General features: G+C 42.8%; 1 protein-coding gene across 2 annotated transcripts in view; it reads left to right on the top strand.

Moving 5' to 3' along the window:
- Positions 1-22,941, top strand: part of tle2b (TLE family member 2, transcriptional corepressor b) — a 126,172-nt gene that overhangs the window by 99,619 nt on the left and 3,612 nt on the right. For both annotated transcript variants that reach the window (XM_050054705.1, XM_050054707.1), the window contains exons 9-18: positions 1,265-1,405; positions 4,274-4,327; positions 12,033-12,200; positions 12,691-12,850; positions 14,290-14,459; positions 16,162-16,238; positions 17,347-17,596; positions 17,799-18,046; positions 18,611-18,758; positions 21,751-21,901. In XM_050054705.1, coding sequence (XP_049910662.1) covers positions 1,265-1,405; positions 4,274-4,327; positions 12,033-12,200; positions 12,691-12,850; positions 14,290-14,459; positions 16,162-16,238; positions 17,347-17,596; positions 17,799-18,046; positions 18,611-18,758; positions 21,751-21,901 — 1,567 coding nt within the window. The remainder of the gene's footprint in view (positions 1-1,264; positions 1,406-4,273; positions 4,328-12,032; positions 12,201-12,690; positions 12,851-14,289; positions 14,460-16,161; positions 16,239-17,346; positions 17,597-17,798; positions 18,047-18,610; positions 18,759-21,750; positions 21,902-22,941) is intronic.

Genomic DNA, 22,941 nt, shown 5'->3' on the forward strand with positions numbered 1-22,941 from the left:
CTCTGCTTTATGGAAACCATGTGAACACTTGCGTACTGTACTGGCTGCAATGGACAGCTGGCCTTCATCAGTGTAACTGTTGATAACACAGAGAAGAGGGGGGAGATGAGGGTTAGAGGGAGATGGAGAGTGAAATTGGAAAAGGAAGGAGAGAGGGAGGGAGAGACTAAAGAGGAAGAGAAAAAAGAGCAAGAAAAATAGGGAGGGGAAAGGTTGTTAAAAAAATACCAGCAAGTCTTTGTTCTGGCTTTTTATTGCGAAATGAAAATGATTTAAAGGCGCTACTGACTTAACTTTCCCTCCCCCTCCCTCTATCCGCAATGAAACCCTTAGCATAATTTAATTGCTAAACACAATGCTGATTGTTAAGCACCAGGAAAATATTTCTCATATGAGTTGAGGTTTGTGCTGAACTTCCCCGAGCTTTACGGCATTTGGAGAGGGAGGGGAGGGGGATGGAGAGGAGGCAGGGGGGAGATGCATATCAATTGGCATTTGTCAGAGAGCCCCGCATCAGTAAAACATGTTGGAATTTTAAATGGAGGGGAAAAAAGGGACAGCGAGAGGAAGTCAGGAGGAGAGGGAAGAAGGAGGAGGAGGAGGAGGAGAAGAAGAAGAAAGAAGAGAGGGAAGTTTGTTGAGCCGCACTGAGGTCCATTGTGTGGTTTCTCCTCTCCTCTGTCCAGCGCTCCTTCCTGTCGGCCCCGTGGGCTCCTTCCTGTGTGACTCATTGGCGTGTTAAACCCTCACTGTTCTTGTCCTCCCCACAGGGGGACAGAGAATGACAAGTGGCCCTCGCCGAACCTCTGGCCCCTGCCCCAACGCAAAAACAACACAATGCTTTGATCGGCTTTTCTGAGTGCTGAGCACCAAGCCAGACTGTATTGTAAATATTGTAAATATGCCTGCACAGCTTTATTGCCCAATAATGAGAGTCATATTTTACATGAGGACTGGTGTGTCGAGGGGAGAGCACTAATTAGCTTTATACGCTGTCTCGTGTGCTTCTGTGGTTACGTCTTAACCTGTGCTTACATCTGCTGTTCTTGCTGTGTGTATGTGTGTGTGTGTGTGTGTGTGTGTGTGTGTGTGTGTGTGTGTGTGTGTGTGTGTGTGTGTGATGTACCATGTTGCTTTGCTAAAACTTCTCTAATGATCAGTTTTTACACCTCTGTGTCAGATGCGTCTCTGTCTGCGTCTGCAGCAGTATCAGCAGTATCATGTGTGTGTTCACACTTGTGTTTGTGTCCTTGTCTTTCTCCAGAGTAAGTCAGTGTCATCAACAGACAGTCAGCCCGCCGAGGAGCGCCAAGGCCCATCAGGAGGCTACTCCTCCTCGCAGGGAGGAGCTGAGGCAAAGCGGAGGCGCTGTGATGACAAAGAGCCCCTTCCGCCACACTCCTATGTACGTGTCTGTGTTTGTCCTTGTCCTTTTAAGATGAGATAAGTTGAGCTTTAAATAATGACCAAGGGGAAACTAAGTAGTTGCATCAGCACACTTAGGACACAACAAGGAAAAGAAACACAGGAGGGACACGTATATAAATAAAAAAAACATGCATATTAATGCTATTAATGTGCTATAGATGTGCATGCATCATGCTGCTTTTACATGGAATCAGGCAGACAGTAGACAGAAAACACCTTTGGGACGGCAGGACAATAAAACAGAACACATATGATGATATGTTGCCATGGTGACTCAAACTTTTGTTTGCAAAGAATGGAATAAAATTTATTCTATGAGATTATTTAGTGTTTATTATCTTGTGTAATCTTCTAGTTATGTCCTGTAAGTGTCCAGACCACCCACGTTTTGTCTTTGGGTGAAAAGACTTACATAGCATTTATTTATTTATTCATTTTCCGTAATCACTTACCCTGATGGGGGTTGCAGGGGGCTGGAGCCCATCCCAGCTGACAATGGGTGAGAGACTGGGTACACCCTGGAGAGGTCACCAGACTATCACAGAGCTGACACTCTATAATAATAGGAATTGTGCAAATTTGCAGGAAAGCCCAATCAGTCTTTTTTCAGCATTGGCAGTATAAAAACAAAATCGGGGAGTGCAGCAAAATGCAGCCTACCTACTTTTGTTTATACAGAATGCACCTTTTTCAGGGCAATGGGGGGACGTTAGCAAGAAACACAACGTGTAGCTCAGCGTGTGACGTAAACAGTGACGTGGGAGGGAAGCCGCGGCTGGTCAGTCCTTGGGTGTTTCTTTCACAAGTCGGCCCGTTCTTCACCGTCCCCGTCATTTGACGGTTAATGGCCTCTTTGTTTGCGAGGGCAAGGAGGGTGCGCAATTCTTTGTCTCCCCAGTTGCTCATCTTTACAGTGTCTGTCAGGTTTGCGTTTCCCTCTTGCTACTAGCTGCTCATTCCTGCTATCAGCTGTTTCCTGTTAGTCCACTGCCAGTGGGTCGCACGTGTGGCATCATCAACAGCTCCTCCCACAAGTCATAAACAGCCCCTCCCGTTGCAGAAGGCTGCCTTGGTCTGTTTAGACTAAAAGGGTTCTGCCAATATGACTACCCTACGAGGCGGAAAATTGGGCACCTCGGATCAACTTGCCAATCCAGCTCTGTGTGTCTAAATGCTCGCAACTTTCCGGCAAAACGGCCCAACATTCACGGAAAATCTGGCAGTGTAAAAGGGGCTATAGAGACAGACAACCATTCACACCCACAGGCAATTAAGAGTCATCACATAACCTAACTGGCATGTCTTTGGACTGTGGGAGGGAAGACGGAGTAGAGTTCGAACCAGGAACCCTCTTGCTGTGAGGTGACAATGCGAAACACTGCACCACCGTGCCGCCCACATCCGTAGCTACATAACATCCGGTTGTAAATTCTGTCACAGAAGATGACAAAAAATTTAAATATTTGAGTGTAAATGCTGTTTACCGTTACTGTTGCCGGTATTCTCTGCTGGCCTCACCATATTTAGCGTCATGATATCCAGTTTGCTGTCTCCCTGATTCCACATGAATGCAGCATTTATTTTTGTTTTTTCAAATATAAAAAAAGCCACCAAAGACATCACAAAGTGCATGTGCATCTGTGTGTGTGTGTGTGTGTGTGTGTGTGTGTGTGTGTGCGTGTAAGGCATCGCCTATGACATTAGAGACCACACGGGTCGGGGGGGCCCGCGGCCAATTAGAGCCGTGTTTGGTTTGGATGGGTCCAATGGGGAAGAGCAGGGAGCCACAGGCGATGTAATGCCAGAAGAGAGACGGCCAAGGCAGATAGCTGTAATGAATTAGATGGCTGTGTGTGTTTGCAGTCTGGAGGATTGATTGACACTGGGAGTCTGTCTGTGCAAGACGGCCTCCAGCTAAATCGGTTTGGCACCAACAACAACAGTCCAAATCTTCCCATTAGTTCAGAGCGAGAACAAGCACAGATAGTTTCCACTTTCTGAATGTTTTTCCTCTCTTTCTGTCTGTCGAGCCACATTACAGCTCCCATCTCTCTCTGTTTGCCTTTTCGCTCTTCTATATCTCTGTCTCTTTATCACCGGCTCTCAATTTCTCGTCTTTCCCCTCGCACTCTCCATCGTCTTCCTGTTTTCTTTTCCTTTTTATTCCATCTCCCGTGTCAAATTTTCTTTTTCTTTTTTTCTCTTTCCATTCCTCTCTCTTTCCCTCTGTTACTGTATTTTTGTTCTAGGAATAGGCTGTATGCATAGCCCTGTTTTGCCTCTGTATAATTAGGTACTGATGTCACTCTACACTGATGTCAATAGGAATATCAGGCCATGATCACATCAAAGAGCTGTTGCCATGGTGACTAAGTGCCATCTTTCTCACCCTAGAAAAAGGGATAGAGAGATGGAGAGAGAGATGGCTAGACGGAAAGCTAAAATGTGCCACGGATGGGGAAAGAGCAACAGTGTGTGTGTGTGTGTGTGTGTGTGAGAGAGAGACAGATAGAAACAGTGTTTGTATGAGGGAGACGTTGGGTGAGAATATACAGTATATATATGGTATCCAGTATCTCTGCGTTAAATGTTGCATGGAGGACAGACACGGGAAGAAAGCAGAGAGCAGCGGTATTGATGTATCGATCTGTGTGTGCACTTGTGTGTGGTTTTTTTGTGTGTTTCCATCTTTATTATTAAAGTTCTCAATGTACACCTTCAGTAGACTGTATGTCTTTGTGGCTGAGAGGGATAAAAAGCAACCAGTTAAACACCTGTCTTATTTAAATGGATAATAGACATTTGGAGAATGTTTTAACTTTCTTATATCTGCTCTGCTCTTCAGGACAGTGATGGAGACAAGAGTGAAGACAATCTCGTAGTGGACGTCTCCAATGAGGTAAGTCGCCTATCTGTATGTAAATTATGTTTGACACCCTCGTACTTAATCAAGTGGGTGTTACCAATATTTTTATATCAACAATGGACTTTGTGTGAAAGGGTTCACTTGAGCTCCTTTCCCACTGCACAAAAAGTGCTGCTGCTTTTTTATTAACCCCTGGCTTGATTTCTTCCAAAAACTTTGAAAAAAGGCAATGAGCAAGAAGAAATGACCCCAAATTTGCAAGAAATTAGTAAAAAGAGAAACTTAAAAACAAGAAAATTAGTTTAAAAAAGAAAATAAAGATAAATACAAGGAAATGACCTGGAACAAGTGCCTGAAAATTCCAATAATGTGAATTATACATATCGTTTTCCAAAGCTTTTTTCTTTTTTTCCTATTTCTTTATTTATTTTTTTAATTTTAAATAGTTTTCTAACTTAATGTTTTTTGCGATTTGTGGGACATTTCTTACTAAGTTGCTCATTGTCTTTTTTCCATGTTTTTGAAAGAAATTGCACCGATTTACTCAGGGTTCAAAGGTTTAAATACTTGTGAAAGGCACCTGAAAGCAGCACAAAAAAGTAATACTGCTCCTGCTTTCAAAGGGTTAAATGGGAGAGGTTACAATCGCCATTCACCCCTACATGACCCCTGCAATAGTCACAGGAATTTCTAAGCTCTAGCTCCGATCAACTCTGATCAGCAGCGATGGAAATACAACACCTGGGTGGATGCACTAATTCTAGCCTCTCTACCAGTGTGATGCAATGAAGGGCCTTCACAAATTCCACCCATCTCCATCAACATAGCACTCTAACTTTGTTTCAAATTAGTTTGCACCATGGTTAAGAGAGACTGGGAAAAGGAACAGATATAAAAAAGGAGTACACACCGTAACATTTTCACTGGCCTTCACGCACTTTCTACTGTCTACTGACCTGCTTTCAGGGCGGTCCATGTCGCCGAATGTGACAAACCAGTACAAAAAACCCCCAGAAAGGCATACTCGTCCACTGGCATTGGGAAAGCAGTCTATCACCTTTTTTTAATGGGTTTTCCTGTGTTAAAAAAAAAAACACCCTGCATGCACACACTGTTTTTGGTGTTCAAAGGGTATTGTAGTGACCAACCCACAGAGAATTATAACTTGACTCTGCTCTTCCCCTCAGCTCTACAGAGCATTCTTGCAACTCTCAGCTCAATATCTTCTGTTTTTTACAGCCCATAACTTTACTCTTCTGGTTTACCGTCACTGCTCTTTTCAACTTTGTTTTCAGCTGGAAAAGAAAAAATCTGATAAATCCCCCTGTACATTACCACCTCAGCACCAAATGGCAGACAAATTGAATACCTAACTTGTAAATGTAGTGAAACATTTAGCAGCTAAAGAGTTAGATATTTTTATTCAGGAATTGGTGGAGACCCAAACAGAGCCAAAAGGAGAGTGAATACTAGACTTGTGTTAGCAGGGCAGCCAGGAAACCAACTTCAGATGAATGTTAATGTCGCTGAGTGTCTGCTGGATGTGTGAATAAGCAACTCTTTGATAATAAATTCACCATATAAACTAAAAAAGTAACATAAAAAATTAAAAGCCTAGTCCTAATTAAACGCCTAGTCCCTTTTACTAGCCCGTTGTGGCTACACTTTTTGAAAAATAAGGCCTGTCTGAATTAGGCGCCTGGTCTGGTTGCCAAGCAGTTCATTCTTTTTATAGAAGTTCTTTGGATATAACCAGGTTGTTGGCTACCTCAAATTATGTGTCCATTCCTCGATGATTCTTGAGTTATTCATATTCCTTGGATGCGCTGTCTGTCGGCGCTAGATCAAATGAATGATTCATAATTGATACATTATTTGAAGCCTAATTTTTAAACAAGTAATATTCACACTAGTTTAAATAAAAGATTTGATTGTATTTCCCATCATTGCTGATTAACAGTTGTGTGAAAGGAATTTAAAGGCCTGTCCCAAATACAGGCCTGCTGATTCCAGTATGCAAATAATAGCCCGGGCTATTAATTGAAGTTATACAGTAATGATATTTAAGAGGCCACAAACTGACTGACTGAAAGCTCATATCTATTTGTGTGCATGCCAGCACACACATTAACACGTTAGCTTATCCTCTTGAGGTGTATTTGGTCGACAGCTTTATCTCATCAGTATTTAAATAACATCTTTGATTGTCTCTAAAGCTAATTAGTGTATAAAATAATCTGGGGCCATGCCTGGCAGTTCAGTATAGAAGACAAAAATTAAACATTTTTGTTTTAACTCCTAGTGTTTTCTTTAATTCCCTGGGAAATGAAACTGCTAGAACATTTCTATTCAGGGTAAGCATGTGTGGTTTCTCACCTGAAATACTTCCAACAACCAACAGAGCAGATGATACTTAAAAAATAAATATTTAAAATCCATGAAACTACATGACACAAACTAAAAACCACAATCAGTTTCGTATTAGTAAACTCTCTTAGTAAAGTCTGATGTTGCAGGTAGCCCACTTTAAGTCAACAGAGTGGAGTAATAGAGAAGTTGAATCATCAGGGACATGTGGGTTACTTCTGTCTGATCATAACTTAACGGCACAGTCTACCAGTGGGGAGACCTCCTAGAAACTTCATACCCTGGTGACCACACTCACAGGAGTCCTACATCTCACAGAAATCATTTTCCCCATTACAGAAAAGTTAGTTTCTTCTGACCTCTTAATATTCCACCTTCACTACCAGTGTTTACTCACAATTTTCCATCTCCACTACGGAAAATATTTAAGTCACCCACAGAGCTCACACTTCACTCTGTCTCCCACACACTTCCTCACAGCTATGTCCTTGTGTGCGAGTGCTGTACATCCCTGTTACAGAAAATATCTTTGATTTCCCTACAAAGTTACAAGCCGCCTTTATCCTGCAGAAGCTCTCTGACACTGTGCTGCAGCCCACACATGAATAAAGCATGAATACAACGTTGGGAGGACTAGTGTTGCTCGCGGGAACTGTAGATGTACTTGGCACCGCTTGGAACCCTCCGTCCATCGTCTGCATAACCTTGTCTGTCTGTCAGTCTGTCAATAGTTCAATTCAGCACACAGATCTGTGCGCGTGTGTGTGTGTGTGTGTAACCTGATAAATTCATCTTTTTTTAATTGTATGTATTTTTTGCAAGAGATTTGCTTTTTTTTAAATCTTTTTTTGTGTGTTGCTTTTGAGCGATGGTCAGTTTTACTTTTACCATTTATATCCCTCTCCTATATGAAGGAATAGCATTCTTTGCTAGCCTGATGCTAATGGCCCCGGATTGCGTCTTGTTTCACGCCCTCATTTTTGTTTATTTACTCTGTGTGGTGACATCCCTAGAGGAAATACCAAAAAGCCTGGAGTGTTGTCGCACAGTTGTCCACAGCAGCAGATCGCTCTGTGTTTCTACTGGTCAGAGTGACGGCTGTGACGGGAGAAGTTCAGAATGACAAAAAGAAAGTCAAACATGCTAGACTTTCTGTAGGGACGTTGTGAGGTGTCCCGGACGTGGCGTCGGTTGTTGTCTATTATGACAATAAAACAACAGATTATCACGTACGACACTCATTCACGATCCGAGCCAACACTGTACAACACTGCGTCGGGCTGTAATCTAGCTGATATTGTGTAGTGTGAGCCCGGCATATGGCTAAATTTGAGTGTTTTGACAGTCTTGGAGAAAGAAATTGTGTCCTGAGTGACTTTTCTTGTGGCTGTGTTTTAGAGAAAGCCACAATCATAGTTGTTGTAGTTGTACTGTACTTAGTATTACAGTGTAATATTTGATTATTAATTTAATTTTATTGTATTTTATTTTACTTTTTTTTTTCTTTTTTTTTTTTGGATTAATAAATTAATCCTTTTGTCACTCTCATGGCAAAAAACATCCAAAATATATTGATTTTCATACCATCGAAGATGATGAAAAGCAGCACGTCTTTCAGATTTGAAACACTGGAACTGCTGAATTTTTGGCATTTTGCTTGAAAAAATACTCAACAAAAAGATTATCAGAATACCTGCAGATTAGTCTCCTTTCCTGGTAATCAACAAATCAAGTAATTGCTTCAGCTCTACACACACACACACACACACACACACACACACACACACACACACAGAGACAACACTGTGTTTGGGTGTTTATTTTGCTTGCTTGTTTTAATGTCAATCATGTGTCGTGACCTGTGTGTGTGTGTGTGTGTGTGTGTGTGTGTGTGTGTGTGTGTGTGTGTGTGGATCTGTGAAATGTGAAACGAGTCAGCAGGTATGTAGCTAGTTCAGCTTTCCGCTGCAGTTTCCTTGTAAATAGGAAGAGCTCCTGTGTAAGCTCATTATCAGCCGCTGCTGTTTGTGTTCTCTTGTGAATCGCGTCTGTCCACACACACACACACACACACACACACACACACACACACACACACTCACACATTCATAAATACTTTGTCTGCTTATCTCTTCTCATCTACCTCTTCTGTTTGTTTCTTTGCTTATCTCTTCTCATCTACCTCTTCTGTTTGTTTCTTTTCTCTTTCCAGCCTCTCGCAGCCTTCCATCTTTCCACTGTCTCTTTTCTCTTCACTTGTTCTTTCCTTCTCCTCTCACCCTGCTCCACCTCCCCTTCTTTTCTCCTCCCTTCTCTCATTAGATAACTGCAGTCTGGTTCGTTTAATATATGCAAAGCCGTTTATGCCCCTGGAATATTTTAGTTCTTTAAATACTTCACGCAGTGTACCAAAATATGTTTTATCTAAGCCCTCTGTATTTTGATATTGCACACAAAAGCGGAACCGGTCTCTTGTGTGATTTGGAAACTAGTACAAAAGCAGAGAGAAAAAAAAATGTGACAAATGTGGGTAATGGCAGAAAAAGGGAGGCAAATTCTCTGGTGAGTGTGTGTGTGTGTGTGTGTATGTGTCTTTTAGAGAGAATGTACGTGCACGCGTTTGAACATACATGCAAGGTTGTGCGTATGTATGTGCGTTTCTGTTTGCGTACGGATGTATGCACCATGTAAATGTCTCTGTGTGTGGTTGTATGAGTAGATGAACTTGTGTGTGCGTGCATGCCTGTATGCCTGTATGCCTGTGTGTGTGTGAGCGTGTGTGTGTATGTGTGTGTGTGTGAGCGTGTGTGTGTGTGTGTGTGTGTGTGTGTGTGTGTGTGAGTGCGTGTGTGTATAAGCACTAAAATGTCTGTGCTGATCACTGTGACCCAGTGAGAAGTGCTTACTCCAGCACTCTGTTCTGGGGGAGGCAGCGCTGGCTCAACAGTGGCTCCAGTGATGAAAGCAGCTGTAACAGCAACATTATCTCCAGGTCCATACACTACTGTACCAGCCACAGTGACAATCTCCACTGTTTCATGTAATGTTCCCTGAGCTTTGAGTTCCTTTACAAATCACAACACAGACTGTGACACTGGAGGCTGTGTTGGATCCATTAAGGAAGAACTTGCGGCGTTTTACTTGAAGTATTTTGAAACTCTATAACCGACTGCTGTAATAAACTCTGCCTGGTTCGGCTGTTGGCAAACAGTGTTGACGAAAATACAGAAAAAGACGATAAGTGGGTGTTCGGTGCTGCATTATGAAATGCAAGGGCCTGCAATGTGGGGGCGTGCTGCCTCAGGTACAGGTGAGACAATGAAATATGATCCAGGAATTACAGTTTGGGTAACAGAGGTGTAACTTTGAGTTACTGAAAACATGCTTGTTAACAACCTGGAGGGATTTTACAGTTGAGACGTATCGTGGTCAAGTAGTGCGTAGTATTGCTTTATATTTACTTTATTAATTCTTATGCCTCTCGGGTTGTCTATACATACATACATCTAGACGTCACATTCTCATGAATGCAGTATCTCAAGCAGGGCTTGAGGGAATTTCCTCAAATGTGGCACAAACATCCACGTGGACTTAACGATGAACTGTTTGATTTTGGTGGTCAAAGGTCACTGTGATCTCTCAAACCATGTTTTGAGTTATAACTTAAGAATTCATACACCAATAAATTAACACAAAGCTCTAATAGGATCAAATGATGAAGTGATGACATTTTATATCCACAATGTCAAAGGTCAGCTTCACTGTGACATCATAATGTTCTGCACAAACACTTTTCTGGCCATTACTCATCGTCACAACTCAGGAACAGAAGGGGAGACATTTGATCAGATACTGAATTGCTGACACTAATCTTGGGTGTCCATCTTGAAACTGGGCTGATGGTACAGATCTCCTGTGCTGAAGCAGAGGTTCTTTGCTCCTTTGCAGCAACATCTGTATGAAGCATTGCCAGCTGTCATGGCTACATGAGTCCAGACAATGGATGTAAACTGTAACTTGACTAAGAGTAGTTGTTTTGCAGTTACTCAGGTGCATTTGCAATAAAATATACTTATATTCTGTTAGACTGGGATTACACATTTCTTGCTATTTTCTCTGAGACATTAAGTGATAAATAGTTTTTATATTCAGCTGAGCTCACATGTGCACAACAGTGATTGTCCGGAAGTGAGAGGAAAGAAAGCCTACTAGCCACAAACTGTAGCACCGCAGATGGAAAGGAGGTTTATGTTTTGGAAACTAAATGCATGTATACACATACACACACACACACACACAATGCCGACTGTGTCCAAGCCTCTCCTTTGAGGATTCAAGTGTCACAAAGTTATTTTTTCTTGCTGATTTGTTTTAAGAGATTAAACAGTGCTTAGCAGTCCCTATTTTGTCATGCGTCTTGTTCTGGATATAACTCTTTAATGACAATAAATGTGCGCTACACATTTGTCGGTATCTGTTTGAATGTTATACACTAGTGTAATAAATTGCTTGTAATGAATTTACCCAAGACGTGAGTAATTCTTTACAAGATGCTCTTTTAATCTTACTCAAGTATTTATTTTGTGAGTACTTTACTTCTACTTGAGTCAGTATTATTATAGTCTGAGTGGGCAGAAGTTTGCTCCAGAGATCAGCCTCTCATTGGGCGGAACGAGCCACCCGCTGAAGTCCCGCCCTACCACCTCCGGTTGTGTAGCAGTTTTCAACCGTTTTCAACACGTCCTTTACTAACTTTTGCGGTGTTTGATCTTGCGGGGATGTAGTCATTTTTCTGCCATGGTTCGCGTCCTGTAGGCGATATTTTTGTGGGTGTGTTACATGTTTCCCCCCGGCAATATTTTTGCAAGTGCACCATTGCTGTGGCACCGCCCAGAATGATTGTGATTGGTTGAAAGAAGTACAAGCAGCCGGGGAATTTTTTCTCCAATCTCAAAGTGAGAGTCGGCCCAGCCAGACCTTTCTTTTCTTGAGAAAGGTCTGGTGAGCGAGACTAGTATTATTATAAATTAACAAAACTTTTACAGCTGGCTAATGTTGTGCCTTGCCAGATGATGTCACATAATGTTGTGGAAACTTTCAAGCAGGGCGTTAGGTAATGGTGTGCTTTCTTTAGGTGGCAATGAAAAGAAAGTGTAGTTCAAAAACACATTGGTAAAAAAGTCCTGATAACAATTGCGAAATGCTGCAAGGATCCCTCCTTCAAACAGAAACTCTCACAGTGGTGAAATGCTGTAAAATGGAGTGAAATGAACAACAAAACAAGCTGAAGCACTGTGAGACCCTCTGAGAATGAAAATACATAAATAAGCACAGACCTTTAGATATTTTTAAATCTCTGTTTGTCATTCAGGAGCCTAACTCTCCTGCGGGCAGCCCTCCCCACTCCCCCCACGGGAACGGGTTAGACCGGGCTCCTACTCTACGGAAAGAGCTCCCGGGCTCCTCCAGCACAGGAGAGGCCCCCTCTACCCCAAACCCGCGCAGCCCCACCCCCGGGAAGTCCAAGGACCCTGCACAGGTGAGACAGAATGATTTTTAGAGAGTTGCTGCACTCTGCTGACTGTTAGGGCTCCGTCTGCTTTTCCTTTATGCAAATATATTACTATCAACATGTTTGATGAGACTGAAGATTTTCAGCCTCTTTTCATATGTAATAAAGTTGTATTCCTTCTCACTTTGTACCCTCAGGTCTATTCCTGGTACTTGTTATGCTGACATTTATGGTGTCTTGCAAAAACACTTACAACTATTGTACAGGAACTAAACCTTGTCCTATGTTGAAAAGCTTCATGGATGTCTAGTACAGATAGCTTTATCTGTTACAATAGCTGTCCCAGCACCACAGAGACGAATTCTTCTCTTTTTATTAAGATTAGTCAAAAGTGACAGATAATCATTCTTAAGGTTTGTGTAATAAAGGAGGGCTTAGGTGTGTTGACTGTTATAGATCCCACCACAGATCAACCATGTCTTTTATTTCTTATATCACATGTTTGATTTCTCTTCAGATGGATAAATCCCAGTCTCCGTTGTCCAAGTCTGGCACCCCATCCCCGTCCCACCGTGAGGCCCTTACCCCTGGAGCACCAGGAGCCCCAGGAGCCCCTGGTCCCAGCACCTCCTGCCTTCGTCTGGTCAGCAAAGCAGCATCCAGTGCAGACCCCCTTGGTGAGACTCTGACTCTTAACAAGCATAAAGAAATGTTAAAACTAAAAAAAAATAGTTTTTGTAAATGTTGATAAAGGAGCTTACCAATACATTTAACAAGCCACAACATTAATCTAGTACATACATGTACATTTATAACTTGATATAAAGCCTTAAAACAATTATTCTATATTGATCACTGACTTTCTGATTTAACAGCTCGGCTAGAGCTCCATATTCTTTAAGGTAAACCGGACTAGCTGGACCACTTGGCTCTTTGAAATAGGGTGCTTTCACAAGTGCCCTGTTTGATTCGGTTAAATCAAACTCAAGTTTGTTTGCCCCCAAAGTGCGGTTCGTTTGGGCAGCAATTGCACTCGGGTGTGCACCAAAACAACCGGACTGAGACCTTCTTGAAGAGGTGGTCTCGGTCTGGTTACAAACAAACTCTGGTGCGGTCTGAACCAACTGCAGTCCCATGACACATTGTTTGGGTTAAACATGAGCATGTTACAGTCCTGGAGGATTATTAATGTGCACCTCCTCCTGTACTGCCTTAATATGCACATTCAGCACATCCAATGCATCAAAACATTGTTTTCTAGTTGGAGCCGCGCCTCGTTTTCAAACTGTATGGTTTGACTAAAATGAACAATGACAGCAATATAGTCCACGATGAGCAGCGCTAAAATCAACCTGCGTAGTTGTCCCTCCATTGTGACATTAGAAAGTGTCACATTTATCTTGCAAGTGAACTCTTCTTCAACATTTTGTTTACTTCCTGGATTTTTCCCACATGGAAATTCTGACCAATCAAGAGCAGCTTTCTCGTGCAAAGCATTTTATCTGGTCTGCTTGTAAATGCTGCTGTGAGAACACGAGCCAACTCTAGACAATTATGCAACTTTCTAACAAAATGAGTCCCTGATTCAGACCAAAGCAAGACAACTCTAGGTCTGAAAGCACCTTTAGACTGTCATGACCTTAATGGAATTTGCACCTATAGTCTTCCTCTGCCCTTAATATCATATATCCTTGTGTTCCTCAGTTTTTCCATTTCCTCATTTGTTCTATGACACAACTGTTGCATGTCATGCACTGATAGTTTACTGTTCTGTGCCAAAATCTCTTGATTTGATTATATCTGAATGTAATGTATTTAAACAAAAATGTGCCTATAGGACTTATGATTCAAATGTTCAAAAACATAAGAGAAAAGTGAAACCTCTCTGATTTTTACCACTGTGCTCTTGGGCAAGACTCTTAACTGCTGTTTGCTCCTCTGTGGCCAGCAGTCAGGACCATTGTTGCACTTGACAGCTCAACAAATAAAATTTAACGAAAGAAAAAGATTTCCATTCTTCTCAGCCCCTCTGTGACTGTGCCGGTGTGCCGTGTATTGTTTCCCCCTCTTTATTTCCATCCTTCAATCCCTCCTTCCTCTTTCCCTCCCTCCCCAGCTCTCCGCAGTCCCATGTCTGTGCCCCCCGGTTCATACCCGGCTCATTTTGGCGTGGTGTCCCACGCAGGACTGAATGGGGAGCTGGCCAGCCCAGGAGGTTTCGGTGGGGCTTTAACTCTCTCCCCACAAATCAGCGCAGCAGCCAATGCCTACTCCCGAAGCCCCATGGTGAGTAAAGGCCAAATTATTCTTCTCTGTCAAGGTTTGATTTATAGTTCAGCACAAGCTCTAACCCTCTGACTGTTTCAAAACTGCAGTGTGTTCTGAGTTATCAGGTAGTGTTGTGCATTCATCATAAAGTTATCATGTTTACACACTCTTTGATAGAAAGCAACAGTTATAGAGAGAAGTTTTGTAATTGAAATGACTTGTCTGGATTACAAAATGCACAACAGAAAACAAAAGTTTAGCCTTTCTTCAATGTCCTCCATATAGTCTTCATTATCAGTACTCACATACAGCATCAGAAACATGTACATGAAAATATCCAAGCAGTCCAACCATGGTTTTTACATCGTCTCCTGTAGCCTTGTAGCTCTGACGTGCATTTACATTTTTGTTGATGTACATGTCAGCTGTATGTAGTCTCCATATGTAGCTCCCACAGGACTTCAACACAACCCAGCCTGAAGGCAGGATGTACACTGCAGTGCCCTGTTCACCACCCTGTTATCAGTCTGGGGGAAGGCAGCTCATAACATCATATATTAATATAGCACACTAATGTGTGCACATTCTGGTCTCCCCATTGTTTAAACGGGATAGTATGGATCTTTTGAAGTGGGGTTGTATGAGGTACTTATCCATAGTCAGTGTTTAACATACAGCAGATGTTAGTCGGCACACTTCCTGTTGGGAAACGAAGCTGGAGTACGAAAGCTAAGCAATGTTCTGCTGTGGACGGGGGCAGCAGCAAAACTTATTTAAGCCACCTAAAACAAATCAGTATCACTTTAAGTGTATGCTATATTTAGAATATTTTCACTGCTCTACCTGATGGGGAATTGAAGTCGTTATATTGCTCTCTTCAAAGCCAGACTCCATTGAGAAAAACAGTAATTTAACATCGCTTAACACAGGAGCTGCTGGTGTACCGCTTATTGTGTGACGTTGGTGTTTTAAAGGGTTAGTTCAGATTCACCAAAGTCACACAATAACACAAGAAACTAACTGATCAAGGCAGCAGACCAGCAGCTTCCGTGTTCATCGAGTTAAAATTACTGTTATTCTCAAAGTCTGGTATCTTTGACGAGAGCATAGATGGGAAATTGAAGCCGTTAACAGCTTCCCCATCACAATGAGCTGTCTACGGCAAGGTAGAGTGCTGAAAATATTCTCAACTAGTCCATACCCATTAGTAGCTTTGTCACCTTCCATGACCCTCTACCACTGTGCCACATTTCACATGGATTGACCAAGTCAGTCAGGAGAAAAACGTGGAACAGAGACACAGACAGGCACACCCACAGACAGAGTTTTCGTTATTATATAGTAAGATATAGCTTACACTTACACTGTTATTGATTTTTTAGGTGAGACTTTCTTTGGGTGTCTAAAATACGTTTTACTGCTGCCCCTGTCCACAGCTGCACATCACTTAGCTTCTGTGCTGCCTGCTTCTCCAAACTGGGGGCGTGCCAACCAACATCTTCTGACTATAAAGATGTACCTTATACAGTGCCACTTTAAAAGATCTAAACTATCCCTTTAATTCTGCTTTATAGTAAAATTATTGTACCTTTATCTTTTAAACAATAGATACAATTGGATGGATTTACATAAATATTGTTTGTACTTGTTAGAAATCAGCCGTTGCATTTTTTAAGTTGTCAAGCTGTTCATTGTTGGTGTGCTCTTTTGTCCCCACCAGGTGGCATATGACTCTCGGTCTCACCTGAGGGCCCCAGGGCTGTCTTCTTCTCTGCCTGGTTCCTCTGGCGGCAAGCCGTGAGTTTGTATTTCTGTAACACATGAACATATTCACGTGAATCATGTGATTGAACCAATGATCAAGAAGAAACCCTGGACCCTGTGGCTGAATCAGTTGAGAACCACTGCACTTTGGCATGAAATCTCAATACATCTAATACTTTGTCAGTTTGCAGATGTGACTTTTTGCACTGTCACTATTCAGTTTTGGGAAATCTACATTTAATAGACACGTATTGTAATACCATTAGTGTGTGCGTGTTAAGGGTGGATACTTGTAGTAAATTCCTCAGTTACACAGGACAGCATGATAGTTAATTTTCTTTTGTGCTGATTAAAAAAAAAGAAATTTGTGAAAGCTCAGCGGGGTAATCATTTAGAGCTCAGAAAATAGTTAGACACAGACATCTGCACATATTTTGGTCGAAACTTGCCCTGTGATAATTCAAAATATTTCAGCAGGATAGGAATCCAAATTAGTTGTAGTTTCTCCCAGCTGCTCACCTTCTTTTTACCTGGCTCTTTTCAGCATTGCACCTTGAACCTGTCAAACAAAGATATAAATATTGAGAAATTTCAAGTATTCAGGTTCCAGACCTCCAACACACACAGTCCATTTGGCTGTGCCGACTGCCGAATTATGTTGTTTTTGTCATCTGTTGCGGAGTAGCAATTCATTCTTGCAGCGCTAATTTGAAATCATAAAACAGCCTTGGCTTCCAAGCGCTACAATATTGATCGGCCATTAGCAATGCCACACTGACTCTGCCCTGTAATACAATCTGCCATTATGCATTCCCACCTACAGCTACAGTGGGCCAAGTAATTGCCAGTATTTGGGCAAATAATACCAAAGTTCCAAGGCCATTATGGTGTCATCACACTTGACAACTTGCACACTGACTTGTGTGTGGTTGTTCATGCATTGTGTATATTTTACCTGTTGCTCCTCTGCTTTCTCACTCATTGATTGAATGATTGATTCTACCTTGTCTGTCTCGTCTTTGGCCCATTTCTCCAGTCCTTCAATCTCCTTTGCGGTACCCACTAGTCCAAACTCTGTTTATTTTTAGCTGTAGCCCTTCAGTTCTGAGGTATTGATTCATTTCTGTTCCCTTCTCTCCAGCGCCTACTCGTTCCACGTGAGCGCAGACGGCCAGATGCAGCCGGTGCCCTTTCCCCCTGACGCCCTGCTGGGCCCAGGAATCCCTCGCCATGCCCGTCAGATTCACACCCTGAACCACGGAGAGGTGGTGTGTGCCGTCACCATCAGCACCTCGACGCGTCACGTCTACACCGGAGGCAAGGGCTGCGTCAAGGTGTGGGACATCAGCCAGCCTGGAAGCAAGAGCCCCATGGCCCAGCTGGACTGTCTGGTGAGACACGAGGGAGGAAGTGTGTTAAAAATAGAAATGGCTGCACTGACAAACATTCACATATCAGGCCATGCAAACAGACGTTAGTATGTGCAGTATCTTTCATGTTACATCCAGTCATGTTACCATCTCACCCATAAAGCCACACACCTTTCTCCTTCATCCACATCACACTAACTGTTTTTTAATCCTGTTCAATCAGAACAGGGATAACTACATCCGCTCCTGTAAAATCCTTCCTGACGGACGGACCTTGATCGTTGGTGGGGAGGCCAGCACGCTGTCAATCTGGGATCTGGCCACGCCCACTCCTCGCATCAAGGCAGAGCTGACGTCGTCTGCTCCCGCCTGCTATGCTCTGGCCATCTCCCCTGACAACAAGGTCTGCTTCTCCTGCTGCAGCGATGGCAACATCGTCGTCTGGGACCTTCACAACCAGACACTGGTCAGGTGAGAGGAGGGAGGGAGGGAGAGGACGGAGGAAGGAGAAACAGAACATAAAAAAATAGTGCTTTACCTCCACAAATAGAACGGTGCCAGGAGAGAGCACAGAGGGAAGGGGGAGGAAGGTGAGGGGGAGAAAGGCTGGAGGATGTAAAAACATTTCAGGAACTTCTTTAGGAGAGAAGAGGAAAAGGAGATAAAATATGGAAGAAGAAAGAGGGAGTGAGGAAATATCGTTGCAGTTGGGAGGTTTCCTCAACTAACCCATGGTCAGGTAAGGAGACGTGGGATGAACTAGCCATGGGGGATATGGGTGGGATGAAAGAGCCGGATTCTGGCAAGGTAGGAGAAAGATGAATTGAAGGAGATGGGGAAGGAAGCCTGTGGTAAGGAAAGGAGAATCAGGTGAGGGCAGTCGGTGCTCCAGGGAGGAAAGAATTCAAATATATTTGGTCCGATACCTCCAGGAGAAAAGAAGCAAAGACGCACACAGGATGCAGAGGCTTTAGAGTGTGTGTACGCATGTCTTTGTGTTCATCTGTAAAGCTCTTGGGTTTTTCCTCCCTGCAGGCAGTTCCAGGGCCACACAGATGGAGCGAGCTGCATCGACATCTCCAACGACGGCACCAAACTGTGGACGGGAGGGCTGGACAACACGGTCCGCTGCTGGGACCTCCGAGAGGGACGCCAGCTCCAGCAACACGACTTCACCTCTCAGGTAAACACTAGGGGTGTGCCATATCATCTCATTCGCAATAATACTGGTATAATTTTTAATATCATAGGAAAAATTCATATTGTGATACTCGCAATATTTTGACTTGTTGACATGTTGACGTCATTGCCCACGGCAACAACAGGCATGGCTGAAAGTTAAATTATTACTGACTCCGATGTGGTTGTTAAAAGAGGAGCAGCTTCAGTAGTGTGGAATAAACTGTGGCGTACTGCATGTTTTATGAACAGCCCCGGACTTCTCAGACTCTTTTAGTGAGTTACCGATTAGAGGGAACTCAGTCAGCGGCTCCTCTGGCAGCAGCACAGCCTCTCTCCCTCTCCTCTCTTGCCATGCGCACACAGGAGTCGGTGTTGTCAAGTGATTTTGTCATAAACCTTTGGTAATGTAAACCTATGTGACGCTCATGGCACAACATAAAGCTACATAAATGTGAATGTGCGATGCTTATCGTAGCATAACTGTCACAGGTTACAGTGTGATGATTAGAGGAGAAATGGTAGAGCATAAATGTCCAGGTGGGAAAAAAAACAACTCCATCATTTAGGATTTTGCTAAAAGAAGGAAGGAAATGGGCTGATGATATATATATATATATATATATATAGATCCCACTGTACATTTTTTGGTAGATTGGTAGTACAAATAAACACAAGTAGTTTGTGCTCTAGAGTAAGAGTCAACACTCAGTGAATAACCTAAGCCCTATGATAAGCTAATATGGCAAGGCTTAACTATACAAACCAGTGAGCAGTGATAACCAACATGTCTTCGGGGTCATCGGGTGGGAACCTCCTTTCACCAGTGTTTCGTCTAGTTGGTCCCACGACACCTCCAGGAGGCTAGACAGTGATCTCTGGCGTCCCAGAGACACTCTCCTAATGCCAGGTCTCACTGCTCCCCTCCCCGCACCAACCCAATAACCTCCTTTATCTTACTTACACATGGCTTTCTCAGCCCAAACAGCACTGCCATCTTCAACCAAACCCAGGCTCCGTACATGCGATTTTGTTTTGTTGAACTATTAATATTGTACACAGAATCTGAATCTCATTCTGAGTAACTGCTGTTGTTTATAAACCAAAGAAATGAGTGCGCTAAGGTTTGTATAATTTTGACTGAATATATGAAGGCAAACGGTTAGGTTTACATGTTAAACTATATGACTTATTTTGTTGCAATTCTATTTTCTTCGATAAATAATAAAATATTATTTTTACTATTTTGTCATATCGTTAAGAATATAGTTATCACAAATATACTTTGAAATATTGTGGTATTATTTTAGGGCCATATCGCCTACCCCCAGTACACGCACACATACTTCATACACCGCAACAAGACATCAACTAACAGATTCATACACACCTGCATCACATGATCATAGGTCTGGACAATATGGCCTATAAATAGTATCACGATATTTCTAGGCTATATTGCGATACAGGATATATATCTCAATGTTTTAAAATCATCTCTAAACTATGTCAACAACTAAAACACTGAACTACGGGTATAATAAAGTTAAGTATGTTGTTATAATAAAATAAGAAGAAGAACCACTGGTGTTTTTATTCTGAAGCACTTCGGGCCAGAAGTGCTGATTTTTGCTGTGAACTTGAGGCGTCTGGTCATCAGTTAGCTGGTAGCTGTAAGTGGGAAATTAAACCGTTATGGCAGTGCCATTTAAGGTGAAGATTTATGCACTGTGTGGGAAACTAACAGCTCTCTTATTCATATATTCAGAATATTTGCAAGTTGCACTGGTACTCCATGGTTGCAAAATGCAAATAAATAGCCGCGCTCTGGAGCCCTGCAGATACAAAGACACATGCAGTGCCTAATCACACACTGTCGCCCAGGAGAGAGTGATCTGGGCGCGGGAGTGTGTGTGTGACATATGAGTCTTTTTTTCTTTTTGTGTCTGTGAGAGGAAGAAAGCAATAGAAAAAGCGAGACAACCGCAATGCCAAAGCAAGTCTCATGCTGATGGCTTAAAGTAAATGGCATGACAGTTTATACTTATTGTTCACAATGTAGTCATTTTATACATGTCATAAGGAACAAGCTGCGATACACTGAGAATAATCCATGTATCACCCAGCCCTGCATGGTCATATACGCATAAAGACAAATACAAATATTTAGTTTGCAGGAACAGACACAGAGTAAACATACACACAGCAGCACAACCTTGTGTAGCAGGAACACAATGGAAGACATATGAGCACATTTTTTTAGAAGCACATGCAGGTACAGTTCATTACGGGGTCATCACGACACATCACATCGCATCTACACCTCACAAGTTAACTTACACTCATGAATCCAAACACAAACACACACCGTGACCTCCCCTCGCAGGTATTTACACCAGTACACACCATCAAAAACACATCAACAAACACCAACGTGATTTTACTTCACAGGTGCCCTCGCACACACACACACACACATATACACACTGTCTCTCTCATTCACTCCTCACTGCCACAACAGAGCTATAGAGTTGACCACCGTTGTCAGATGAGTTTCGATCCACTGTGTAATGACTTTCTCTCTTGCTTGCTGTCTCTCTCCGTCTACCACTGTCTCTCTCCTTCTTCCCCAAATTAATTCACTCTTTATTTAACTCTATCTCCGTCATTCCCCTCCCTCCTTCTTTTGGCTTTCCACCGTCTTTCCTCTTTTCTATCCTCGCTCATCATCTTTATCTTTTCCTGGATATCTTGCTTTCCCTCATTCCAACTTAATTCCTTCATCTGTCCTCCCCACTTCCCTCCATTGTTCTCTATCTCTCATCAACCTTATCTTCTTTCCTCCCTCATCCCCCATTTCCTCAATTCTTCTCCCCCATTCCCCATTTTTGTTTTCATTTCTGCACACTTGCTTCCTTTCTCCTGTGCCTCCATCGTCTTATCTCCATTTTATTTTCTACCTTCCTTTGATTCCTTTCTTCCCTCTCCGTCTCCAGATCTTCTCTCTGGGCTACTGTCCGACAGGCGAGTGGCTGGCTGTGGGAATGGAGAGCAGTAACGTGGAAGTTCTGCACGTCTCCAAACCTGACAAGTACCAGCTGCACCTCCATGAGAGCTGCGTTCTCTCCCTAAAGTTCGCGTACTGTGGTATGTACACAAACACACAAACACACACACAAATTCTTGTCCTTCTATCTTTGTGAGGACTCTCAATGACATAACACATTCCCTAGTCCCTTAGCTTAACGCTAATGATCACAACGAAATGCCTTACCCTACCCTTACCTTACCCCCAACCTAAACCTAATTGACCTTTAGCTAAGCCCCGCCCCTTTGTAATGGTCTGTAAACTGTCGGAGTAAGCATGGAGCCCACACTGTAACTAACTGCACTCCCTGAAGAAATATCATCATATTTTTGGGAAAATGAAACAGTGATTCCAGAGAGAAGCAGACAGAGGAGTCTACAGTCTGTGTTTGGAGGATATATCCAGGATGTCAAACTGACTCAGCAGCAACAACAGGTTAAAAAGACAAAGATAGTTAGAAGCTAAAGCCGAACTATAGGCTACAGATCACAGTGTAAAAGTGAACCACCACATCACTGCTGATCGCCACAGAAGATGATGAATATAAAGGGAAACTTTGCTGATATTGAACCAGCTGTGTGGCATCACAGTGTGTGCAGATGAACGGTGTTTAGCTTTGCCCTCGTGCCGCTGCCAGCACCCAGACCTCTGCCGCAGGTCGAGCAGGGATCTCAGGCCAAACATCATTCATCTGTACACACTGTGATGACACACAGCTGGTTGAATATCAGCAAAGTTTCTGTGCTTCCCTTCACTGGTTCCTGTACAGCAGGGTCGGTCTTTGTTTCACTGTTATAACCATTAAAAAGCAAAAGCAGCATGTGTATACATTCAGTAGGCTATATCTTCAGTAGATAGCTAGCTAACCCTACACTTTTCAGGGTTTGATTTTGGTTTTGGAACAGGGAAGAAATGTATATCTTTTTCCAACCTCTCCAGGTAACGAGTATCATTAATACACGACGTGCCCCTGGCACAACATTTAGCTCCAAATCCACAAAACCAGCCTGAAAATGAAGGAAATCTTAAACGATTGCATCAGAGTCAATGGAGCACAGCTGTGTTGTTGTCAGACCCTGGTCTGAGGCAGCCCGATGCT

The sequence above is a fragment of the Epinephelus moara genome, chromosome 10 (assembly GCF_006386435.1).
Source record: "Epinephelus moara isolate mb chromosome 10, YSFRI_EMoa_1.0, whole genome shotgun sequence".
Classification (NCBI taxonomy): Eukaryota; Metazoa; Chordata; class Actinopteri; order Perciformes; family Serranidae; genus Epinephelus; species Epinephelus moara.